The 12,823-nt window shown below is 46.1% G+C and overlaps 1 protein-coding gene across 1 annotated transcript in view; it reads right to left on the reverse strand.

Moving 5' to 3' along the window:
• Arsb (arylsulfatase B) overlaps positions 1 to 12,823 on the reverse strand; it is a 163,898-nt gene that overhangs the window by 81,813 nt on the left and 69,262 nt on the right. The window contains exon 5 of the mRNA XM_059276526.1: positions 3,440 to 3,683. Within this exon, the coding sequence (XP_059132509.1) occupies positions 3,440 to 3,683 (244 nt within the window). The remainder of the gene's footprint in view (positions 1 to 3,439; positions 3,684 to 12,823) is intronic.

The following is a 12,823-nucleotide window of genomic DNA, read 5'->3' on the forward strand; positions in this document are numbered from 1 at the left end:
AAAGAGAAAATACAAATGGAAAAAACATTTAAGATTTTTTTCAAAGACTACATAAGAAAGGCTGTGATGAAAATGATTATTTCTATTCCTCATGCAGTAAGAGTGTAGTCTTCTTGGAGAACAATATGGTTATATATAATCATTGTCTATAAAGTGGTCATTTTTCTTTAGCACAATTAACTTAAAATCATTTATATATATAGAGAGAGAAAAAGTCCTAAATGCAGGCAAAGATTCTATGTGGGAATAGTTCGTTTCAGTGTTATTAATTAAAAACATCAGATTAAAAAAAAATGAAGGCTAGGGCTGGAGAAAGAGCTCAGTGGTTAAGAGCACTTTCTGCTTTTGCAGAGGACCTGGGTTTAGTTCCCAGCACCCACACGGGCGCTCACAGTTCTAACTCCTATTCCAGAGGATCTGATGTCCTTTTCTGCTCTCCATGGATACTGCAACTGCACACATGGTCAATTTACATTTATACACATAAAATAAAAATAAATAAATCTTTTTTTGAGAGTTAAGGCAATGGTTTAACATATTAAGGAGCCTTCATCAAAACAGTATTTGCTAGGAGCAGCTGAACGACATAATGAAAAACTGGTTATATAGAGCAACTGTTTATAAAATGATTATTTTTCTTTAGCACAATTAATTTCAAACCTGTTAAATGAGGAAAAAGATAAGAAAAAATAGTGAAAATGTATTTGTGTGTGTGTGTGTGTGTGTGTGTGCATGCATGCGTGTTATGTGGTATGTGTGTTACTGAGGGTTGAACCTGGGGCCTGTTCATGCTAAACAATCACTTTACCACTGAACTACATCACTACCCCTGAAATGAATCTTTTTAAAGGAAAAATATTTGGTTTAAAAAAGAAATTTCAATATTTATAGGTTCTTCAGTTCACTTGCAAGTTTTTTCACATTGTGACAAATTGGCAATGTCAATAAAATGTTCTCCTGTGGTCCTTTGGCATATTTCTTATGGCATTTAATACACATAGCACAAAATGTGGTGTCTGATTTCTAAGTCACTGGTAAGGCTTGTCTGGTCAGTAGCAAGCTGTCTGTAAAGTTGTGGAGGAGCAGACAGTTAGGCACACGGAGCAGAGAACCCGGCAGCCAGGTTCCACAACCACCACAGTAACGGGCAGTAGAAGTGAGTGACAGTCCCCTCGTCACAACTGAGAACAGTGAAGCCGATAGGCTTGTCCGTCACCCCCACCCTCAGCACTGCAGTCACCAAGCTGTGTGCCACACAAGGGTGCAGGAGCCTCACGTGGGCATACTTCACGGTGGGACAGTTGAGCACAGAGGTTGGGGAACCATCCAATTATTCAGTATAAGGACTGACTATGTTTGCAGCAACAGGCGTAGCACCAAGGAGTGGATCGGTCTCCAGCCCAACATAAAGAGCATCCCAGGAAACAGTGCAGTGCCGGAGATGGACAGGCTGTGCAGGCTGAATGGGGGAGGGGGAGGGAGTGGGGGAGGGAGTGGGGAGGGGCGGCAGACGAGAGTGGCAGAGACAGAGCTTCAATTCAAGGTAACAGACCACAGCTGCTTCCTATATCATCGACATCTACAGTCCTTCATACTCGTAGCATTACCAAGAGTGAGCAGGGATGACAGAAAGGAATGGGGGGGGGGGCTCACAAAGCACTCTCTAAGTCTAGGACCAGCGATGCTGGTGAAGGTCCCCACTCACTATATACAGAGACCCTACGGTGACCACCTCATGCGCCAACCTTCCTGTGCAGGCCAAAGTGATGGAGATTACTGACAGCCAGGGTACCACGCAGACAGACAGACCAGTGCCACAGGCTGTGCACGGCTGGAGGTTACAGACCATCATACTGCGGAGCTCCCTCTCCAGACAGCCTAGAGAGGACAAGGCAGAGAGGCAGGTGGATCTCTGTGAGTTCGAGGCCAGTCTGGTCTACAGAGCGAGTTCCAGGACGGCCAGGGCTATAGAGAGAAACGCTGTCTCAAAAAAACAAACAAAAAATGAAATAAGCTATATGCCCAGCAGTGAAGGATCAGTTCAATTAGAGTATGTGCAGAGTGTTGGCACTGGGAACTCTATGAACATGGATAACCAACTAGGGACTAGGTAGGTGTCACCAGTGAGTGCAGGGGCCGGTGGACAGCTAGAAGCACTGGGGACAGATGGCTTGGGAGAGTCAGCACCTCATCTAAGGGAGACTGCTGCTCTGATTCCATTTGGTGCAAAGCTGTGGAAATGTAGGCCACATATTGCCAGACCTTTATATTAAAAAAATTATTTGGAAATAATTTCAAATTTATAAAAAGTTAATCAATCTTCTCATATTGTTTATATTGGAGTCTGAGTCTCCTGCCCCCATGATACTCACACGTACACACAACCTTTTAATGAACCACGTACACCATGGCTCTTCACTCCTGAGGCCCCTGCTGTGCATTTCCTTTGAAGAGAAACCTGAAACTTCACTATTTTGAACTGGGAAAACCATAGATGAAGAAAGAAAAGTATGGGGTGGTTCACAAGGAGGACAGACAAACAGCCACCCCCAAGCAGAGTTCAGCAGGCCAGAGGGGTTGAGAGGCCCAGCACGATCCATTTTGTTGCTTCAGGAAAAACGGTGCCTGCAATGTATGTCATTTTATGTATAAACTGGATCTGGGTACTAAACCACAGATATGTATGTTATAAGCATCTTCCAGCCTCCAGGGACATGCCTCCCTTCCTTGCAGGTCACATGACCACAACCGTGGGAGTGAAATGGGCAGGACAGCTGCCATCTCTACAGCTGAGCACAGGCCCTGCTCCTGCGTGGTGTCCCCGACTCTCAGAGCACACCATTTATTGCCTTCACACTTCTTACCTCCACCCAAAGTACCCCAAGTCACCCTGCTTCTTTTCCTGATTTAATGCCCTTATTCCCCCACCCCCGCCACAGTACAAGCTTCTTGAGAGCCAGGGTTCTGCCCGAGTTATTTACTTCTAATTTTCTAGAACCCAGGACAGAACATCACATAGTTGGTACTCATAAAATACTCATTAAGGAGTGGGACTAAGTTCTACAGACTGCACAGTGTCTCCAGGCTCCTATCCCATGCTTCCTTCTCTGGTGAGCCCTCCAATTTTTGAGCTGGCAACAGGGCCGATGCCCTGGCATCCTGCAAGAAGCCAGCAATACTCTATTCTACACCAAGAAAAACTGCTCAGCTTTAAAGACCTTCTACAGGAGAAGCCTGTCCTTTGTATAAAACACGGAACCCAAATCCCAAATGTAAGATTTAAAAATACTTAACGACAATATTTGAAAGGCATTTCATTTCATTTCTTTTTTTTAAAGCTGGACTTCATCTTGCAAAGGGAAGTGATTATTCTCCACCAACCATGTTAAGTTGCTCGAGTTTCTGTCCTGGAAAAGAACGGGGAAAGGCATGTAGGTACCTGATGGTCCTCCACACATCGAAGCCATCCAGAGGCTTGGTACCGTTGGTGCTTCCCCCGGCCAGGTTCACCAGCGTTGGAAGCCAGTCCGAGATGTGGATGAGCTCCCGGGTCTTCACGCCTTTCTGTTTCAGCAAGGGGCTTGCCACAAAGCTCACTCCACGGATGCCGCCTTCCCACAGGGTCCATTTCCGTCCTCGAAGCGGCCAGTTGTTGCCCCCAGACAGAGTCTGCCCACCATTGTCTGAAACACAGACAGACAGGCCTTGGCCATGAGTGGGCGAAAGCCATCAGAACGGAGTCACATGTCCAGTCCTAACAGACGAAAATGTAACTGGTGAAGCTGAGGTTATGGAGGAGGGGGATCGAATACACATACGCCACATGATGAGAACAGGCCCAGAACCACAATCTTGGGGATGGGAGGAGGTTACCGTAACCTCCTACAAGAGCATGCCTGCAAGGACATCCCATCCAGTAACTGTCAGCCTTGGACCAGTTCTGTTCCTGTTCCTCATCTCTGTGGCCAAGGACTGTTGCTTCAAAATAACTTATGCAATCTACCTCAGTTTTCCTTTAAAAACATCCCAGGTGCCAACCTCTTTAAAAGTGCCCACAGTCAGCAAGCAAACATGTCCCTATTGCAATGCTCTCTGCTCTCATAGAAAACTCAGTACCTTTGAGACTCTCTGCTTGGCAGTTAGCAGGGAAAGGACAATGCTACCTCTCTTTAAAAAAAAGTGAATTCTGTGTCAGTGTGTGTGTGTGTGTGTGTGTGCGCGCGCGCGCGCGCGCGCGCGCGCGCGCGCGCGCATACAAATTCAGGTACCGGTGGAGGCCAGAAGAGGATGTCAGATGCCCTGGAGCTGGAATTACAGGCATTGTGAGCCACCTTAGGAGGGTACTGTAAACCTAACTAGGTCTTCTGCAAGAACAGCATGCATTCTTAAGGGCTGAGCTGTCTCTCCAAATGTTAACTCTTTCATTACCCTCACCCTGTCTTGCCTCCCCACCTTCCCAAGTGGTAGAAAAGGTTTCAAGGACTTTGCCTAAGGGTGGGGAGGAGTGGCCCAGTGACCACTAAAAAGTGAATCCGTTATTTTCCAGCTCTTAAAAGCACATTCAAGAACTCGAGCTTCACATTAACTCTTGTTAAATAGTTCTTGAAGAACAGAGGTGAAAACTCTTCCCCTCCCCCTGTCCCCCCATTCCTCTCCCACAGGACACTGTCCTCCAGGACCAGACATAACCAGGGTCCATGACACTTATCTGATAAAAACCCTTTAATCCTTTGAGTTCTACCGTGTGGACAGGTGCCTGGGCAAGGCCGTGGATGAATTTTACATGCAGTGGACAGCAATGCACAGCGCAGGAGCCTGAGAGCTGGTGTTCACCGGTTTCATGAAAAGAAAAGTCAGGGGAGTTTCACTTGGTGACTCCACAAGTCCTCAGAGGAGGACAGAAAACCTTTTAAGATTCGTCTTGGAATACCAGGCATGGTGGCACATGCCTTTAATCCCAGCACTCTAGAGGCAGAGGCAGGGGAATTCTCTGAGTTCTGGGCCAGGCTGGTCCACAAACGGAGTTCCAGGATAGCCAGGGCTACACAGAGAAACCTGTCTTGGAAAAAGAAAAGGTTCATCTTGCAAGAGAACTTCTAATACTGAAGCTGGCACCTCAATGACCAACCCACTCTCTGGTGGCCTGTGAACCCTTTCTTACGTGTGAGAAAGTCACGGTTTCTTCCCAGCCTGCAAACAGCGCGGTTAGGTGGGCAACACTTCCCCCCTTGACAGGATGGCAAGGTGAAGTTTCAATGCATGCCGTACCAGGAGGAGAAGGTTTTGCTCCGAGATGACAGAGGTATGAAGGATATTGGTGAAAACTGGGTAGAAAGTCTAAGAATGACAAACACTGGGTATCTTATGAGCCAGGTGAGGGCTCAGAGTTAAACACTGAGTTTCAACTACAGAAAAAAGCCGTCGTAGTTCTTGTATACCAAATTTATAGAATCGTATTAGTTCCCAGAGTACCCAGGGGCTAATGTGACTTTGTGTACATATTTAAATACCTTTATTTGCATGCATATGATACTTAAATATTGCTTTAAAAAACTCACTATTGTTCAAATGAACCACAGTCCTCTCTTATCCTGGAGGAATGCCCCAGATGTTGGGGCCAGGTGACCACAGTCTGGGTTTTCCTACACACACCTATGATAAAGTTCAATTTATTTTCTTGTAATTTTTATTTTTTACGTGCATGGTGCTTTGCCTGCATATATGTCTGTATAACATGCATGCCTGGTGTGGAACTGTGAGCCACCGTGTGGGTGCTGGGAATTAAATCCAGGTCCTCTGGAAGAGCAGTCAGTGCTCTTAACTACTGAGCTCCCTCTCCTGCTCCATAAAGTGACAATTTATAAGCTAGGCACAGTAAGATATCAACAACAAAAATAATAAAATAGAACAATTATAACACAGTGTTACCAAAGTTATATAAGCAGGGTACAGTGGCACATGCATGTTGTCCCAGCTAAGGACGATGATTTCAGCCCAGGAGTTTGAGACCAGCCTGAACAATATAGAAAGACCCCATCTAAGAATCAAAAAGCCATGTGGCTGTGGTTTGTCTCTAGCACTATGTTACCACACTCTACGTTACAGGAAGGAACGAGTCACAGACCGGCAGAATGGTGGACTTCATTGCACTAGACGTCAACATGCAGAAGAGAGTAGAATTGAAAACTTGGAGTTTTTTTATTTTGGAATTTTCCATTGACTATCTGCAGGCCGCAGTGGGCCACAGCTGACTTGAACAGTAGAACACTAAAGCAGGAAATACCGGGGACTCTAGTTCAGAGTGCGGACCGAGTCTACAGGGAGCAAGAACTCAATGTTAGCAAGCGTTAACTCCACAGCAAGCACCACTTGGATTTCACAGGATCTTAAGGTCTAAGACGGGACGGAGACATAACTGACAGCTAGCGCCAGCTGCTCACTTGCGGGGTGACCAGGGACAACATGCTACCTTAGTTTCTTCATCTTTCCTGTTTAAAAGTGAGAACGAAATAACCTTGTCAGGGCTCCTAATGCCACCTGAGTGTTTGATAAACAGTAGTGACTGTCATGGTTCCTCATGCCCACAGCCGCTCCCGCAGTCTAGACAATAATGGCCTTGTCCCCTGAAGAGGAGAAGAACTGAAAACAGTTGAGAATGGAAAGGCTAGGACTCCAGTGAGGTCTGTCTGGTCCCCAGGCCTCTGCCCCTACAGTGCCAGGCTCTGATGTACATTCCTAGTGCAGCGTGGGCTTATAAGAAGGGTGCATCCCTCTGAGCAAGCACCAGCAGAGAGCGAACACACTCTTCCCATGAGACAGCGGGAGCAAAGTCACTTTCGGGGGACTCCTTTGATTGGTATTGGGGGCAGATGTTTGAGGCTCTGCTGCCACAGCAGCTTCTCGTGGAGTCACTGACACATACATGCTCAGGTCCTTTTCCTGCTTCACGAAGGAGAGTGCAGAAGGGTGTTGGCTTAGGCTGGATGAAGGAAACACCTCTTCAGCATGTGCCTGGGCGACAACGGATTGCATCATTTGATATCAAAGACATACGAGACCTTTTCTTCAAACTCCATTGCTATCTTTTTTCCCCTAAGATTTAAAAAAAGGTGTATGTGTGTGTTCTTCTGTGAGTTTATGTGCACATGTGTGCAGGTGCCAGAAGAAGGCACTGGATCTCCTGGGGCTGGAGTTAAAGCAGCTGTGAGCTGCTATGTGGATTCCTGAAACTAAACCCCAGACCTCTAAAAGATCTGCAAAGGCTCCGAACCACGGAACCATCTCTCTCTGCAGCCCATACTGCATTTTCTCCCCACCCCAACCAAGACTCCAGGTCCAAGGCCTCACACAAGTTTAGGAAATACACATTCCATGTCATATTGCCTTTAGTACTCACAGAGTATCAGACCCCTATAGCCAATAGATCAACTTCAAAGAAGGAACCCTTCGTGCGCCCAAAAATGCCCTGGAAGCTGAGGAAGGCTGAGTGGGAGAAACAGTCTTCCTCAGGGAAGAGCACACCAACTGGTTATCCAATACCAAGTGATCAGCCCTGAAAACACACACATACAAGTAACACTATACAGCCTGAGCAGGCTGTATTTATATATTTAGGAATACATACATACATATACTATAATATATATATATATACACACACACACACACACACACACACACACACACATATATATATAAAACATAATAAAAAAAAGTGATTTTGAAAGAGAGCAAGGAGGGATATATGGAAAGGTTTGGAGGGAAGAAAGGGAAGGGGGAGATGATATATTTATATTATGCGCTCAAAAAATAAAAGAAATAATTTTTTTTTTTTGGTTTTTCGAGACAGGGTTTCTCTATAGCTTTGGAGCCTGTCCTGAACTAGCTCTGTAGCCCAGGCTGGCCTCGAACTCACAGAGATCCTCCTGGCTCTGCCTCCCGAGTGCTGGGATTACAGGCATGCACCACCACCGCCCGGCAAGAAATAATTTTTAAAAATGCACTAGAAGGGAACGCCATGAATGGCTGGGGCGGCCTGGATCCTGTTTCCTTCCCGTCTACACTGCTGTAAACCGACGTGGCACAGGACCACAGATGATGCCCGCTGTCTCTTTTTTAAGCAGACGCAGTTCTTTGAAATACTAGTCAATGTGTCCGTAGTTCCACATACTTGTTTGTGCTCAGTGGAAAATACTGGATGGTGGTGGTGGTGGTGGAGATCAGAGGTGGCGGGGCGGAGGGCAGCTGTGTCTGCAATCCGATCCTAGTCTGACAGAGTGAGTCAGAGAGGAAAATGCTCTGGGCTGTAAATCGAATCTGGCCCCTGCTGCTACTGCGGGAATTGAATGCGCCTCCACACATCACCGCAGCAAGGGGCCAGGGCGGCGAGGGGGACTGTTTTTGTGATTAGCTCACCGTGATGTTTCTGCCATCAGCAATGATAAGCCTGCCTAGCACCAGTTAGCAACATGGCTTCCTCTACAGGTTTCTCCAGACTGCTCTAACAGGAAAGTATTGTCAATGGTCGCACCTGTGGTTTCCACCTGCCTCTTTAGCCAGAAAGCCAAGGGCAGATGTGCCACGGAAGAGGGAAGTTCAGCGCCCCCTAGGGGTGGCTCCTCTACACAGCAAGAATGCATATGCTCTCATAAAACAATGAACTTCTCTTGTTAAGAATTCATTTTCAAGAGAAAGTTTAGTTTCATTTCCTGACTGCCTTATGCAAAAGCTTCCAAATCAAAATAAGATGACTCCAGCTTTACAGGCTGGAAACTATGAAACCTTTTTTTTCCAGAGAAGTAGTTTTTTTTTTTTCCAGCAACATTTTGGCAGACACAAAACCTAATTATAAAACCTTTGCTGTCTAGAAAAGAACTGTCAAAATAAAACAAATGCTGTCAGATATAGACTGTAAATCTCACTTTATAATTCATTATCAAATAAAAATAACTGTCAGAAATCATGGAAAAGCATCAGTTTAGCCAAAGATCTGAGCAAAAACATTTAAGTCTACGACACGGACACCTCATCTGTATCTAGCTGATAAAAACTGAAATGGAACTATGACATCAACACTAATTCTTAGGCCCACCCCCGGCCCCAGACAATCTAGTGGCTTGGCTGTGTGACATTACCCTGAGCCATTAGCCTGAATCTCTGCATTTTGTCCCACAGATGCTCTGGCTCAGGCTTCCCCAAGGCCTCCCCCTTTCCACAGATGTAAAAAGAAAAGAAATCTTGCTCATCCTCCCGGAGGTCTGGCTTTCTCTCTACACAGGGCACACTTGTGGATGTGAAGGGTCCATGCAGAGAGATGCCATTCCACAAGGGGGAAACCTCTTTGTCCCAAAGCTGGACCTACTGGTTAAAAGCTGATTTCCTGGAACTCACTCTGTAGACCAGGCTGGCCTCAATTCACAGAAATCTGCCTGGCTCTGCCTCCCGGGTGCTGGGATTAGTGGAATGTGCCACCACTGCCCAGCTGATAGCTGATTCTTTTGGATTCATTTTCTACATTACTCAGACGCAAAGTGGAAAATCAGTCTATATCTTGGTATTATCTAAAGGTCTAGGGAAATTCAATACTCTTGTACTTAACGATTTTGAGAAAGTAACCATGAAGCCAGAGACTCCAAAGGTTGACCTTCATCTCACCAAATTGAAGTTTCTTTGCCTGAACTGGACATGCACTCAACTCTGCCATGGATAAATTCAAATCGGCTCTCCAGTTCATCACCCACTGCCTTGGGTAAGGCACAGCCCCCACCTGGGCTCCTGGGGTAAGAAGGCTTCACAACACCCAGTTGCCACCAGAGGTATTTTTGTAAAGCCCCCAAACTACCGGGGCCACATCTACATTCAAAGACCCGGTTGCTTTCCCATCACAGGAAAGTTCAGACTTCAGCCCCACTGAATTCCTTACACATGAGGCCTCAACCTGTTCTGTGCCACGCCTACCAAGTCACTTATGCGTCAATCACACGCAACTAAATTCTTCCACTGTGAGAGTACGCCATCACCTTTCAGGCTGACTTGGTCTTTGTACGAACTGGTTTCCTCACGTAACGTTAAGACCTGAGGTTAAGTGTCAGATCTTCGGTGAACCTGATACTTAGTAGCCCAAATAGGCTTTCTCTCTCCTAGGCCACAGATTCGTTTCCATCACTCCTGGGGTACTTAACTTTTTTGGCTCTTGGTGACTTTTTCTTCCCTAGAGTTCTTCTCGGGGCTAAGAAGGAAGCTCTGCTGTTTGTGTTTGCAAGACCTGGAAAAGGACCAGCTAAGAGAAAAAGAGACAAGTGAAAGAGGAAAAGGCTGCCCACTCCAAATAGTGAGAGAAGACACCCCAAAATTAGCTTTGGATGCCACACAGCTCTCTAAGTCCCTGTGTGGCTGTTGCCTGACCTTGACCCCTTTAGGAAGAGGATGATGCTACTTCAATTGGCAGATGACTGACTAGCAAGTGGGCCATCTGGGCCCCAGTGAGGATGTAAGCATCAAACCTACACATACAAGAACTGCTGGTCCCGCCTGGTCCCTGGTCAGTCACGCTAAGGTTTAAGGGGGGCTGCTGAAGAGTATTTTGGAAAGCGCTGGCCTGGAAGGGACTCTCCAGATCACACCTTAGCAAATCTGTTTTGAGCTCTGCCGTTTGCCAGGGCCACCATAGCTCTAGAACATGGCATACAAGCTCTTCTCATGGTGTAAGTGAGAAAAAGAGACAAGATCCTTCTTTCTTTGTAAGCAGTAACCTAGCCTGTCAAAAGAGATAAAATGGGATGGATGAAGAGCTGGCTCAGTGGTTAACAGCACTTGCTACTTCTGCAGGGGACCCAGGTTTGGTTCTCTGTATCCATCAAGGCCGCTCACAACTGCCTGTAACCCCAGCTCCAGGGAGCTGACACCCTCTGACTCCCGTGCGTACCAAGCCATGCAGCTACAAACAAACCAAAATAAATCTTTTTTTTTTTAAAGCTGAAATCAGAAGGGCAGTCACATGACCATCACAAAGTGGACAGCCCAGACACAGAGAATGGGCAGTGCAAGGGCCTTATTCAATTACACGGGTTCCTGAGATTAAGGTCAAGGTCTCTTTTGGTTAGAAACTAATTAGCTATATATTTGATTTTATTTTGAAGTGCTGGGGGTCGAACTGAGTTCCCTACATGTGAGGCAAATGCTCTGGAACTGAACTGTGCCCTCAGCCCGGGCAATCACACTCATACAGAATGGAGGAACCGAGGACGACTAGGTTGGAACACAAATCCATCTTGCTGTTTGATGACCGCTGTCACTTCCTCCACTGTCCCTACTGCCACCTGGCTAACTTCACCGAAACACACCCAGGGGACAGGACTGTGAACTCGGGCAGGACACTTAATCTCTGGGTCTGGGAAGATCACAAAACCCGCCTTCATACCGCGTCTGGCACTGAGCACCACCTGGTAAACAGGAACTGTTTTTGTCGATAGATGTCACCGGAGCTGGTAAACAGTGCGGAGCAGACTACCTGGACATTAAACACATCTTAGATTCAGGTGTCGGAGTTACATTCTCGGGTTCTGTGCTATCGCCCTGCTGGATAACATGCTACACTGTGAGCAGGAGACTGCAATGAATTATGACGGGTTTTGTTATTCTTAGGGAAAACTCAGGATGACTCCTTTCTGTTTCCACGGGTTTAAACGAAGTTCATCAGTTAGCTGTGGTTTAGCAATGACATCCTGAGATTCAAATGAAGCATCAGAAACTGAATATTTATCCAGATGTTCATCTGAATATCTGTAAGGCTGTGTGGTGGTTTCTTTACTCAGGGAGGATAAGTGCTGTGACCCTGTGCTCCCCGTGCATACTTCTCAGGCTTTTTCATCTTGATAAGCCAGCAGCTGGGGGAGGATCCTGCTGAGCGGCTCCAGGAGGATTCTGGGAAGGTGGGAGGTTTGGCTACTATTCTCCATGTAACTGACCTGGCCACCGAAAGAGCTGAGATAAGGGAAGATGGATGTGAGCAAAGGCCCAAATCAGGACTGGTGGGACTCGAAAGCAAGATTGCAAGTAAAGGCACTTCCTCATTGTGCCGTAGACACGGCATTGCTCGGAATAATGAGAGACCACTGCGATTCTAACTCTCCTGTGAAATGTACTAAGGGCACAAAGACACACAAGGGTTGAAAGACTGAGAACATTTGTTCTCTGAAAGTCATGGTGGGTCTGGGAACCGGAAGAGTGTTCTAATTCACTACACTTTTTCTGAACTTAAAGCATTGGCATCCACAGATTGGGGAGCTCCCTAGATGAAGTTTGTAAGACTCTTAGGAAGCGTAGATAATGTGGGTTCAATCATCATATTCCAGATCCTCCAGTAAGCAGTACAGAAGGGTCACTTCTGCTATGTTAAGCAAAAGTACCAAATATTTGTTCTAGTCTTTTTTTTTTAAGTAAAATCTTCTTTGTCTTTCCTATAGTTTGATCTTACAGGAAATACTCAATTTTAAATTAAAAAAAAAATTAACAGATTCCCTGAGCCCAAAAATTTTGGGGGCCCCTGATGAGTATTAGAGTTTACTGACAAACCACTTAACTCTTCTTCCAGGCCTGAAAGCCGTCCCTGATGATCAGGTGATTCTCCACTAGACTGCTGCTTATCTTCCAGTAGTGCCAACGAGAAACAATAGACCGATTACTGCAGAAGTACTGGAAGGTTTGGCAAGCTCAGGACAGCACAGAAAATGCTAGTAACAGACAGGAAAAAAAGAGACCTGTAGTTTCAGAATAATGGACTTATTACCTACATACATGGCGAAGAAAACGAAAGTTGAGGCCA

This window comes from Peromyscus eremicus, chromosome 11, assembly GCF_949786415.1.
Source record: "Peromyscus eremicus chromosome 11, PerEre_H2_v1, whole genome shotgun sequence".
Lineage (NCBI taxonomy): Eukaryota > Metazoa > Chordata > Mammalia > Rodentia > Cricetidae > Peromyscus > Peromyscus eremicus.